This window comes from Vidua macroura, chromosome 16 (assembly GCF_024509145.1).
Source record: "Vidua macroura isolate BioBank_ID:100142 chromosome 16, ASM2450914v1, whole genome shotgun sequence".
In the NCBI taxonomy this organism is placed as follows: domain Eukaryota; kingdom Metazoa; phylum Chordata; class Aves; order Passeriformes; family Viduidae; genus Vidua; species Vidua macroura.
In genome coordinates this window covers 591,186-604,437 of record NC_071586.1, presented here as the reverse complement: position 1 = coordinate 604,437, position 13,252 = coordinate 591,186, and the positions used below count along the sequence as shown (strand labels likewise).

The 13,252-nt window shown below is 39.5% G+C and overlaps 1 protein-coding gene across 5 annotated transcripts in view; it reads right to left on the bottom strand.

The window, feature by feature from the left end:
* The window catches only part of IFT140 (intraflagellar transport 140), an 83,382-nt gene that overhangs the window by 43,667 nt on the left and 26,463 nt on the right, over positions 1–13,252 (bottom strand). For all 5 annotated transcript variants that reach the window (XM_053991568.1, XM_053991567.1, XM_053991569.1 and 2 more), the window contains 9 exons: positions 12,983–13,186; positions 12,506–12,578; positions 11,275–11,366; positions 10,347–10,474; positions 8,748–8,865; positions 8,187–8,314; positions 4,328–4,475; positions 2,579–2,710; positions 138–334 (listed from right to left, as the gene is read on the bottom strand). In XM_053991568.1, coding sequence (XP_053847543.1) covers positions 138–334; positions 2,579–2,710; positions 4,328–4,475; positions 8,187–8,314; positions 8,748–8,865; positions 10,347–10,474; positions 11,275–11,366; positions 12,506–12,578; positions 12,983–13,186 — 1,220 coding nt within the window. The remainder of the gene's footprint in view (positions 1–137; positions 335–2,578; positions 2,711–4,327; positions 4,476–8,186; positions 8,315–8,747; positions 8,866–10,346; positions 10,475–11,274; positions 11,367–12,505; positions 12,579–12,982; positions 13,187–13,252) is intronic.

Genomic DNA, 13,252 nt, shown 5'->3' with positions numbered 1-13,252 from the left:
ATCTCGTTAAAAATGAAAAGGAGAATGAGATCAGAGAAAGAAATGTAAGGAGAATTTAGGAGGATTTACTCTTCATACAAACTTTTAACAAAAATAAACTGCACCCATGAAGAAATAGATGCTAATAGTTCTGATACCTTTTTATCAGCTTGATGGATTTGAAGGCCTCATCCATGTCTCCAGCAGTTAGATAGTAACTGAAGTTCAGCATGGCATCCTGGGTGGTCTTATCACAGTCTCCCAATCCAATGAAATCTTTCATGGGTCTTCTTGCAGCCATCTGAGAGACTGTTCCTGAGCCAGACTCTGATGCTCCCTTCTCAGCTTCTCCCAGCTAAAAGGAGAAGGTTGTCATATAGGTATCAAACAGGTTGACACTTACTCCTTTGTACATGGAATTAATTACATTATTCCCACCACAGTCCAAGATTTTATATCTGCAGGACCATAATCAATAGCGTCAATAGCTGTGAAGTTTCAGAGCTTTCTAGAAAACGCCACAACATATGGAATGTCGTAGAAGAGATTAGCATATTGCACTGAACAATCACAGCATGTTAGTGATCACTGGAGACTGGTACAGAAAAGTAACCTCCTTTTATTACAGTTATTATTATTTTATATAAATATATATATTAATTATACAACTATTATAATAGCAACTGTTAAGTTCCCAGATTTCTGAAGATTTCAGATATGCATCTCTCCAAGTTTAGTCTCTTCTCAAATATTAGACTGCTGTCCTGAAAGTTAACTATACAGATCAAATTCTTTTATCTTTGCCTTCATGTAAATCTTATGAATACTGAAGCTCAGGTTCAAATCCTTCCCCTTACAACTGGCAGTTCTAAAACTTCAGGGGTACTTTACCCACCCCACTGAAAGGCAACTCAAAGCAATTCAATCATTATGCAGAAAACCAATAACATCTCAATCCTCAATGTCAAATGATCTGCCTGGTGCATAACAAGGCCACTTTACCAAGCCAGGTACAGAGGAAGATCATCTGAGACATGAAGGATGCCAAAGTCCATGTACACTCTACTCTAATCACATAGTTACATAAGATAACTAAATTTTAAGGTATATAGAAGCCAATAAAAATTGTATTATATTATAATACAATGGAAGTCTTGGGTAAAGTAAAAGAGAGAAATCAAAAGTGCAAATCTGTTTGACTAGAACTTGAGGGATTTCTGGAACTAGGACAGTAAAGACACCATGGTGAATAAAGAGAAACCCTGGAATGAAACTTGGTCAACAAGGCTTGTTATATCAACTTGATTTGCTGTATTTAAAGCAGACTCTGCTCTTTTACTAAATTAGGTTTCCCAAATTAATACAAGTGATGTAAAAAGTGACTTTGTCATAAAGAGACAGCCACCTACTAAGAAAATGGGAACAACAGAGAGGAGCAGAGGATGAAGGAAGAGCACCAAAGCAATGCAGATACTTACAGGTTTATAGACACATCCCCTCCGAAAACACAACTAATGGTAGCAACAATCCACACAAAGTCAAAGTCAAAAATAAAAAAAAAAAAAAAAAAAAAGAGAAACATAATATCAAAGTAAAATAGCATGAGACATGCTGGAGAAACGTTTGAAAGAGATTGGGAAATGCAGCCTATCACCTTTGACCTTTCAATTCAAGGGAAAAAGAAAACTAAAACACAGTACAACACTAAAAGCTCAGTCTGCACAGGAAGACTGACAACAGGCAGTGCTTTGAAGGAAATTAATTGCAAAGTGCTGCTCTGAATCTGAGCATAAGTAGATACATACTCCCTGTTGTAATGGTGCTCCCAAACCACATGAAGATTAGAAGTCTCCTTAATATTAATTTCCTGTAGATTTTACAAAACTAAATACATTAGTATAGTACATGGGATGCTACACTCCCCCTACAAGACAGGAACAGAGCAAATCATCTTCTAAGAAGCACCAGGAAACTCAAGTCAGAACTTCACCAGAAATCAATTTGTAGGTGAAAGGCTGCAGCTCGCCCAGTACGCATGGAATTATGTAGGGTATTATTTACCTGAGATGCAATCAATTTTGGATTGAAATCAAGTTTTAAAAGTTAGAGCCTGCATTCTTGGCATTTGCAGCACACAGGCACTTGTTGATGGTGCACAATGACTATTCTTGCTCACTTAGGAATTCCTGCAAGGAAGCGGGATGCTTCTGCCAAAGCCAGTATGAAAAGTCCTGTCTTACAGCCTACATAAATTGCACACACATCCTTCTTGTACCTGCAATAGCCACAGTGACTAGATAAAGCAGAGTTTTTTCCACATCCCTTTTTCAATTGCATTACCTGGTAATTCCTGTTTCTCCTACACTTGTACATCACATTCAGTTTACAATACCCATAAAAAGCCATCTCATTACAAATTCCACAGTTCTGTCAAGTTCATCTGCATCAGAATTATCTTTATGCCATTTCTATATGCGATGCACCCCTTGCCATTGGAGTTGCTCTACTAACCCTAGACTCAATTTGGTTAAATTTGATTTCTGTACAGTGGAAAGTCTGAATTTCTGGAAAGGGAAGGAATTCTTAGAGATTACCTCACCTTTTTTGCAAAGTAATAATGTGGCACCTCTATGCCGAGAAGAACCTGGTAGGATGAAGGCAATGGAAAGCTGTCCTGCAGCAAAAGGCCATGCTCTTCAGTGCTGAAGAATGATATAATCCAAACATCCATCTGGAAAAGGAAGTGAAGCACTGTTTTATTTTTATGCTGCAATATCCTTCTTTCTTTTTGTTTTTATTTTCCATATTCATTTGGCAGAAGCTTCTCTTGAAAACAGTATGACCTATACATTCAGACACACAGCTGCTGGGAAGGCAGAGTCGCACGCTTCCTCCCTGCAGCAAGCAGCCAGCACCTCACTCTGCATTCCAGACTGGTCCTCCTGCACAGGGACCTCCACCTCTGCCTCCACATCCAGCTTCACACACCATAAAGAGAGAAGCCCCTGGCACAGATGGCTGCTTCAGGCATCTCTCTGAGAGATCTGGCTCAGGGCAAAGAAACAGAGTAAGAGAATAACAGAATGGTTTGGGTTGGAAGGGGCCTAAAAAACGATGTTTTTTAAAAAACATTATATTATTCCCATTGTAAGTTCATCAGCTCACTGACTGCTTTGAGTTCCCAGGAAATATATCATCCATGCAAAAATAGTTCCTCTAACGGTTTAAATATTGACCTGACTCAAGTTAAAATAATATTTATTTCCAGCAGAAGTTAATCAGACTTCTCATTTACTAAGGCATAAGCAGACAGTAAAATGTTCTGTTGAATAAGGGGCAAAAAGTTGCATTCCTTTTATATATTTTTTCAACTTTACTTAGAAGCCAAGCATTTTAAACTTTTTTACTTGAGTAATATTAGGTTGAATTGTTCTCTTTCCTAGAAGACCTAGCCAGGTCTTTTGAGACATCCCTATCCCATTTCTCCTTTTTACTTTGATCTTCTCATGGTTCTTCTTAGGTCATTTTAACCAACAAAAGACACAAAGAGCTTTCTATATCTAATTTTATGAGATTAGTTAAAATAAGACACAAATCAAAAAACTTGAGATTAAAAAATAAAAAGACTTGAGATTAAAATGGATGCTTGAAATTAATGCAATGTTTATGCAGGATAGGCAGTTCTATACAGACAAAGTGGTAAGGAGCACTACAAGCACAATAGCAGGGGAAGAAGGGAAGAATTGTTTGTATGATGAAAAAATCTTTGATTAGATCACATTTCTGACCAATAAAAATGATTTTTTTTTCTAATGTAAAAAAGACCGTAACAGATAACTAGGAAAGTCCCATAAAAATGCACAATATCTCTCCAGAAAAGCAGAAGATGGGAGGGACGGGGTAGAAGAGCATATTTCTGTGTTCACCTTAACAGTACTGTCCCTGTTATTCTATCAAGTTAATTCTTGCTGCTAAAAGTGGACTCAAGATAAAAAAATCAGCAATTTTTTAAGTTACAAACTTCTAGATTATCCATCCACCCAATAACGTCACCTGAAAAACTGTATTCCAGATAGAAGCTTGCATTATGGTCATTCCCAAAATTCTATCACAGCTAAAGAAATCCCCTCTTTTTCTTCTTCACTGTATGCAAGCTTGGCCCAAGCCAGAGAGTTGCTATAGAGGGACTGCCTGAAGCACAGACAGCAAACACAGGGTTCATGACTCATTTTGCATGTAGTAATGTGTACTACCCACCCCTACATCCTTAATGAAGCACAAAGGATTTATTACTTGGACAGGGAAAACGTCATGTAAAACAAGATAAAACAAATAAAAAGGACCATACTGTGCCCTCAGTCTGGTTTTTCTTTTGGTCTGGAGGTTGGAGGCCTGTTTCAGGAATTACTTCACATACAAAAAGTCTTGGTTCACTCTGGTCCCAGAAATGGCAAGCAGGAATGTGATTGTGCAACTCTGGATACTCCACTACAAACCTACCAAGAGACAAGAAAAAATGTAGAAAGGGAGACAAAGTAATTCCAGCCCATTCAGTGCATGAGTGTAAATAAAGCTCTAGCCAAGGAATCATTCTCAGTTACTTATACTCTGTATTAGAACATTAACCAGATACATTTTCCTGACTCCTAACATTTTACACATGGCAATGACACTTCTAGTTTGGTCTGTTACACTGACAGTGGTGACAGGACATAAAGCATTTTGGTAGAAAAAAAGTTGGTACCACCTATAAAAATAGGTACTCAAAATCTGCCTGAGATTGCAGGTCCTACAGAAACCCTTGAATATCCTTCAAACTATCTACCTCAGTGCCTGCTGCTGTAACACAGGGACTACCTCAGCTCTGTCTTCAAAACATGGAATCATTAAGATTGGAAGAGCCCTCTAAAATCACCAAGTCCAACTGTGCACCCATCACCACCACCATGTTCACCACCAAACCACGTCCCAGAGTGCCACATTCACACATTTTTTTGAACACTTGCCAAGACAGAAGTGTTCCTACCATTGCCGTGGCCAGCCTGTTCCAATGCCTGACAATTACACCTGAAGAAATTTCCCCTAATACCCAATCTAAACCTTTACTGGCACAACTTGAGGCCATTTCCTCTCATCCTATTGATGACAGGAAGAAGAGTTAGGAAGATAGGAAGTTACCTGGGAGAAGAGACCAACCATGTCAAGAATTCTGAGGCACTGTGGAACAGTGTAAGGACTTCCCCTGCAGCCTTGGGAAAGCCAGTCTCTGTCAGCAGTTTAAATAATAACATCTTACTGCCTCCTTTGGGCATTTCAATACTACTTCAGCGCCAGCTATGTCGACTCCAGACATACAGAATCACACTATTTTAGCAATGGCTTAGTATTCATTCTTCTGAAAAAATGTCAAATTATTTAAAAGAGAAACCAAAGACATCATTAAAGTATTTTCTCACTTGCTGTCACCACTGAAGGGTGGAATTTGTGGGGAGGATTGGAGTAGGGCTAAAGGGCAAATTGAAAGAGACATTCAAACAGGTGCAGAAACACCCTAAGTCCTCTCCCTGCCATAAAATTTAAAATCAGAAAACTGCAAATCAAAAAAAGAATTTGTGTAAAAAAAACTAGGAGTATTTTGATTTTGCCTTAGGAGGTAGAAAGAGAAGCAGAAGAGGTGTAGATTATTATCACTTTCTGCTGAGTTGACTCACTCTAATTTGAAGATCCTTCAAATGGAAGCACAGATAAATGGATTATTCACACAGACACTATCTAACACTCAAACAGTGAAACAGCATTCCTGGCTTGGGTTGGCCTCTGTTGGGTTACACAAGATACTGCACTTGGAAACAACGTCCTCACTTACTCTTGACAACCCTACTCCATAACTAACCAGGACGTAAAACCCCAGATTTGCATTGGCCTTAGTTTTTGATGAGCTGGGTAGTTTCTTCTGGCTTTCAATGGTAAGGAGAGTAATTCTTTTTTTTTTTTTTTTCTTGTAATACCCATAGCAGATAGCAGCTAAAAAAGCAATCTACCTGTTCCAATGCTGTTTTTTCTTGCATAAAATACAGTCAGAAAAATTATTGTAAAATCAAACGGGAATTTGTACTCTAATATTACACCACACTTTCACAAGCATTCCCACTTCACTGCATTGTGCTGCTAGGATTTCTAATGCACTTCCTACAGCACAGTTTGCATGAACAGAAAGGCGTCAGCTTTAAATAGACACCTCATGAGTTTTTACCCACACAAACTCAATTTTGATTATACTTTAAAAATACCTTTATTCCTACAAGAACCTTCAGAATGCCATCTTCTCAGTTCCCTATTATGTAAACTCTTCAAGGAAGGGTAGATTTCCAAGATTTTTTTTTAATTTAAAGATCTGGATCCTGATTCCAGTCATAGAATACCTCTGTATAAAACCCCCAACACCAAATCATCCTCTTCTCAGAGATCTCTAGCATGATATGGCTTCCAAAGTGCTAGTAGCTCTCCCTGAATTTCTCTTCTGTGAATTTGTCCAGTATCTCCACAAGCCCTTTCTTCATCTTCTCTACTGCCTTTGCAAGGAATTCCTTGGCTCAGCTGCATTTTGGCTGAAGAACTACCTCCTGCTTGTTTTGAGCTTGCTTTTGGGGTGTGTTGATTTGGCATAGCCTGGTGTTTGGCTGCAGGGCACACACCTCAGGGGTAGCTTCTATGAGAAGCTGCTAGAAGCTTCCACCATGTCTGACAGAGCCAATCTCTGTTGGCTCTGAAGATGGACATGCTGCTGGCCCAATTAGAGAGGTTGGTAATGCCTCTGTGATAATGTATTTAAGAATAACATCAGAACAGCACACACGCAGTTTTCCCCCAGGGGTGGGGAGGCGCCAGGGCTGCCGCCATGCTGGCACAGCCCATGGCGAGCCTTGCCTGCCTGGCCACCCCTAGCCAGCCGTGCCACAGGCAGAAAGGCAGGGGCAGCGGCAGCTTCCCCCTCCCAGTGCCCCACGGGAAGAGAGGCGTTCAGTAGCACCAGCACCACAGCAGCCATCACTGCCCCTGCAAGGGTGGCCGGGCTGCCTGGCTGGCAGTGAAAGCATGATGAGCAATTCCCTGATGCGCAACCTAGACAGGATCAACTCCTTCGTGTTGCAGGATCCTGCAAGAATCTTTGAATTAGTGGAACTTGTTGACAATGGTATCTATAAGCAGCAATTTTTTTTCTAGTCAAAGAAGAGGAGGAGGAAGTGAGGACACATGAGGGAGAACAACATGGTGACACCAAGGTCAGCGGAAGAGAGGGAGGAGGTGCTCCAAGTATCAGAGCTCAGATTCCTCTGCAAGCCACGGTGAGGACCATGCTAAAACAAACTGTCACCTGGTAATGCATGAAGTCCATGGGGGGATGCAGAAATCCACTCACAGCCCATGAGAAAAGTGCTCCTGCCAGAGCAGGTAGATGCTAGAGAAAGCTGCAGTCTAGTAGAAGACCTGAATAGAGAGAGAGAGCCCTTGCTTCCAAACTAGAGCAGCCTATCCTTCAAGGACTGCACCCCATGCATGAGTGACCCATGCCACAACAGTTTTGGGAACACTGTTTGCCTGTGGAAGGGACTCCATGGCACAGCAGAGGAAAGACTCCTCTCCCTGAGTGAACACAAGATCTTGAGTGACAAACTGACCAAAACTTCCATGCCCTATCTCTCTGCACTGTTGGTGGGAAGGAGGGAAGGGCTAGCAGGAAAAGAGGTGTTTTAAGGGCTTATTTTACTTCTCATGATCCTCCTATGACTCTGTAAATAATAAATTTACTTTATACCTTTAAATTTAAACCTGTTTTGCCCTTAGAGTGTTTTTCTCCCAATCCTTATCTCAACTCAGTAACCCTTTGTTAATTCCCTTTTTTTTTTTCTTCCCTCTGCTCTGCCCAACTTTAAAGACAAGGGTAAGCGAATGACTCTTGTGGGCGCCTAGTGTTTGGCCAATGTCAAACCACGACACTCTCTAGCTTGCATTATTGGAATAGATAGGGATGTAGCTTGATGGCCATACAATTCAGTGCTAATTAGTTCTTTAGAAATAAATAATTAAATTCATACAAGCTCCTTCTCAAGATAGAGGAATGTCAGAATCAAGGTGTGCTTGTCTCCACAGGGCAGATTTCCACTTTAAATCCACCATTAATACTTCTTGAAGTAAAAGCTCCTTACTTCCCAATGCCTTGTCCAGCAGAAAGGTTCTCTCTACCATCACCCTGTTCAGCCTTGAAATCAAAGAGCGTAACTTGGTCCATTTCAACATCATAGAAACAGATTTTGGAATCAATGCTCCCATCCGCCTACAAGAAAGGAAAACAAAGGGTGCTGGAGTATGCAGTCAAAAAGAAGAATAGGTAAGTTTATTCCATATGCTTCATGCTCTCAGCTTTCTTTGCTGGTAATCACTTGAGGTCATTCTTACTAAGAAACACCAGAATTTTCCTGGTTCTTTTTCTGTTCCAACAAGCCAGCCTTGGATTTCTTTGAAATGCTACAAAGCAGCTTTTGTAACTAAAATATTCCTTTTCTGAATTGTTCCCAACACAGTACAAAGCCTTGAGAGACCTTAATTAATGCTGGGACATGACACTTCATTATATGACTCAATACACTGCCTGGACCAGGTAGGTTTATTTCTGAGAAGTGATTCTTGCCTCCTCAGTAATCTTGACCCACACCAGTCTATGAACCAATGGACAAGTCCCAGACAGTAAGTAAAGAGCTGTGCCTCACCCTGCTGACAAAGATGCTGACTTTGCTGCCATTAGCATTGCACTTCACAGACAAAATGGCTCCATGGCCAGGGAGCAGCTTGGATAAACTCTTGCTGTCGCAGTGCACTTTTGCCTCTCTGTGGGAAGGAATAAACTTCAATTATATGGTGGCAAGCAACTGGCAATTTAGCAAATTATGGGTAAGACTTTTAAAAGCAAACTATTTTGACTATATGACATAACTGCCCCAGACTCCCACTTCCTCTCCAGAGGATTGCTGCCACTGCCTTTCTTTCAGGACTAAGTTAACAGACACTCTTTCCTCAATGAATCAGCAAGAATAAACGTCAGTACTTCTACAGGATTCCCAAAACGTGGCTATACAGCAAGAACATCTGAATGAAATTCTCAATTCAGAGGCCTGCTTTTCCTACAGAAGTAAGCTGAACAGTACCATGAATGTTGAATAGAGCCCATTACAGAAAAGTTCTGTGTATGGAAAGCACACAGTGCAGCAGGAGTAAAGAAACGTCACTAGCGGGGCATATTTTTATATTTTATTATCTCAAAAGGATTTTATTGCTTGTATAGATACAAACCCAGAAATCACTCAGCAACAAAGAGGACAAATCTCACGAAATGAAGGAATGCAGCAAAAAATTTGAAGTGACAGCAATTTAGAGCTATAATACAATCTCATGAAAAAAACATGTTTGAGTCTCTAAAAATAACATTTCTTCTCAGCCAATTATGATGCCCTGAAATTAAAGTGTCATAATTTGAGAAGGGGTATTTTCAGTACCAAATGCAAAAATTTATCATAGCATGCAGGAGTGGATCTATTTTTTCTCACTATCAAACATCATAATCCAATATTTATGCTAGTAACAACCTGCTCGAATCTAATCTAACCTTCAAACTGTTCCAGGTGGAATGTGTATGATCCCAACCCAAGCAGTTTCCAGAGGGCAACTAACTAGACTTTAGCACTCCTCTGGTGACAGCATCCAAAGAACAGACTCTGCTTCATTCTTCAGGCTTTTCAGCTTTTCAAAATTACGTTTATCATCAGCAGCTACATTTTCAAAATGAACGTCATGTCCGTATCTTTTTCACGTTCATAAATATGAGAGTATAGCAACTTTTGAACAAAGTCAGGTAAACTCCTTAACCTAAACAGGAGAAAGAATAGAGTCTCCACAGTTCTAGGTTCACTTTCTCCATAGATTCATTGAAACAAGTTTGCTGATTTATGAGGAGATACAAGACCTGGTTTTATTTCAGCTCTTTTGAGATTCAAGTCTTGTTCAAGACACCAAAAGAAATGGGACACTCTTAGCTTGATCTTCCATAAATTCTCCACATACTTTTAAATGCACTCAAATATCCCTCATGGTATCCTCTTTTTAAAATAATCATCATCATCAATCCCTGACTTGCCTAAGAATTCCATGGTTCCTCCCTTGTTTTGGAAATATGCCATCAGTTCACATAGCTGCATGTATTGTCTCAAGATTCAAAGGGACTGTTGCTTTTCATCAAATCAAAAACAGCTGAAGATTCCCCACAAAATACACGCTTAACTATAAACATATTATTTTAAAAGCCTTATTAATACCTGCGTGAGAGATCAAAGATTTTCAAGTGAGCCAGATCAGTTCCCACAGCCAGGAAATTCCCACAGACATCCAGAAGGCAAGGATTCCCCTCTGCTTCAGAGAACACAAGCAGCTGTTTAACTGTACCCTGGGAAGAAATGTATAACACCAGGTTTGTGTGGCCACAGCCTTACTAGAAGGGACTTATTTTGACTTATATGTCACCAAGTTGAGTCACAAATTGCTGAACTTCTGTGTTAGATGACTCACTCCAAGCAAATTGGAGACACACACACAAATGCAATCTGGGTTTCAGGTATGTATGTAACCTCAGAAAAAGTCTAAATTTAAAGGCAGCCTTCTACAATAATTTCCTCTTTAGGAACACAACCTTTACCAAGTGAAAGACAAACAGAAATATCAAGTACCTGAAGGTCCTTAAATATATAGCTGTAAAAACAAATACATTATATTTATGTGATGAATCACACCCATTCTAAAATCTAATATTTGCTTCCTAAATAAAATTATGTATCATGTAACTCTGATAATTAGATTTCTCTTTTTGGTTCTCACAGACTAGCAGAGGCTGCAAAGGTTCACACAAAATGTGCAAGTAATATTTGTCATTATCTTTTAAGAATATTCAGTATGATTGTCTTCCTGAAAGTAGTATATGTATTTCAACATGCATGCAATTTAGATCATCTTAAAGTCTGTAAATACTTATTACTTACACTGCAGTAGTGTTCAGAGTGGCAGACTTTTTAAAGAACACAAAATGTCAAAGATCTTTCTGCTGAAATACTCAAAATATATTTTGAGTATTGTATTATGACAAGGAAGAGTTAATAGATTTGGAAAGATCACGCACATTACTTTTAAGCTCTAACACCAATCTCTGAAAACAAGGCCTTTTTATCCCTTCATGGTTTTCTCAGTCCTTACCTGCCAGGTGCGGACCTGGATCCTATACGGCTCCACTGTGTACAGATTTTCTCCATGAACAGAAAGAACTGGAGAGTCACAAAAGAAAGAGCCTGGAACAACCACAACAAAACCATCATTAGAATAAATACGTTCAGTAAAAAGAAAAAGAAAAGTAACTTATAGCACACAATTTCCACTATCTTGCACCAAACCTCTTTTTCGATCTGTCAGTCACTATTGAATCCCAACTCCTTGGTGTTTTTAGCCTTCTTCCATGCTGCCACTACATTTAAAAGCTGGGGATCCCATTATAAACAGGTGTTGGTACACTCTGTCCATGGAAACAAGTGAGAGAGGAAGGGCAAAGAGTTGATATAGGGAGTGAAAGAAAGAAAGAAAAAAATAAGTGCAGTGTGAGGTTCTGGTAATAGAATTCGCTTTTCCCTTCAGTGAACTGCTACTGAAGAGGGATAACAGAATTTCTGTCAGAACAGTGGCTCTGCAATAACTACAGAAGTGGTGTAGACTTAGGACCTTGGTGGTAATAAAGCAATGATTCAGCATGGAAAAGTTATAAAATATATCAGTAAATATAGACAAGCAGAAAACAATGATTCTTAAAAGACAAATCCCAAGATTTAGGATGGAATTGATGGAAATCTACATCACTTATTTCTCAAGGTAGAAATATTTAGGGAGAAATAATAATTTAAAAAGCTAATTTACTCTATTTGGCACTATACATAGCAATTTATGGACAACTTCTCTTGAGAGCTGGGACAAAAAGCCTCCTTTTCGTAAAGTTCATATGTGAGTGCTACGTAACCTTGATTACACTTTCTCTCAAGCAAAGTGGAAAAGTGTTCAATAGTCATTACCATGTCTTATATGTAAAGGCAACAGGAGCCATAGCTACAAAAGTAGGAAAAAAATTGCTCTTCTTGATCAAGTCAATTAAAAAATATAAAAAAAGTAGTTCTAGACTCAAACAATGTTTTGTGCAAGGCCCTCTAAAATGTAATTTAGCTACATCAGATAAAATCTTTCTCTAGCCCTGAGGGCTTTTTCCAGTCTAGAAGAAGGCGACCCTGCCCATGGCAGGGGGGTTGGAACAAGATGCGCTTTAAAGTCCCTTCCAACCCAAACCGTTCTTTGATTCTATGCTTACAGTGCATCAGCTACCATGAATGAACATATAACTTTGGAAGAAAAGAAGCATTAAGACTCTGACCTATGTTTTAAGTCCTACCTGCACTTCTAAAGGTATCTCCTGAGAACTCAAAGACAGCCACTTGTTTCCCATTCCAGAATACTATAGCATCCTAAAACAAACAAAACACCAAATAAATATATACTTCTGGTTCCTTTTGGAAGCATGTAGGAATTCATGCAATAACATGGCAAGAACTCCCCTACAGTAGCCACCAATTACTAGTTCCTCTGGACACTGGGTTTGAAGGCTTTTAGCAGTCCAGAGGTTCTCCGGGTTCTGGTGAGCACCCTAGAGCATTTCTGAGTCCCTGTTCTATCTTAGAAAAAAACAACTCCACCGCAGCATCATTGCTACTGTTACAACAATATCTTCATAACAAACTACATTGAATATTAATAAAAGACTTATCTTAAAGACTTAGGAAGTTTGGTCTCAATAAACCTAACCCTAACCAGGCAACTGATTAGGCAAATAAACAACAACAACAACAACAACAACAAAAAGACTATTAACCTGAGTAGCAAAGACTCCACTAGCATTCATATCAAGACGAAGGCTATGAGTGGTTCCTGTGCTGAAGATCATCACATTGAAGAGGTTGGGAGACACCTGTACCACAGCCACCTGCTGATGAAAATGTGCCAACATGGCCTGCTCACTGAGGATCACCACAGAGCTGATGTTGTTCACTGCCAGCAGGTTTTTTCGGGACCCCCACTGTACATAATGGGAAAAGAAAAACCACACAATTTCATCTCTAGTCTTGAACTGTCACAGCAGTGC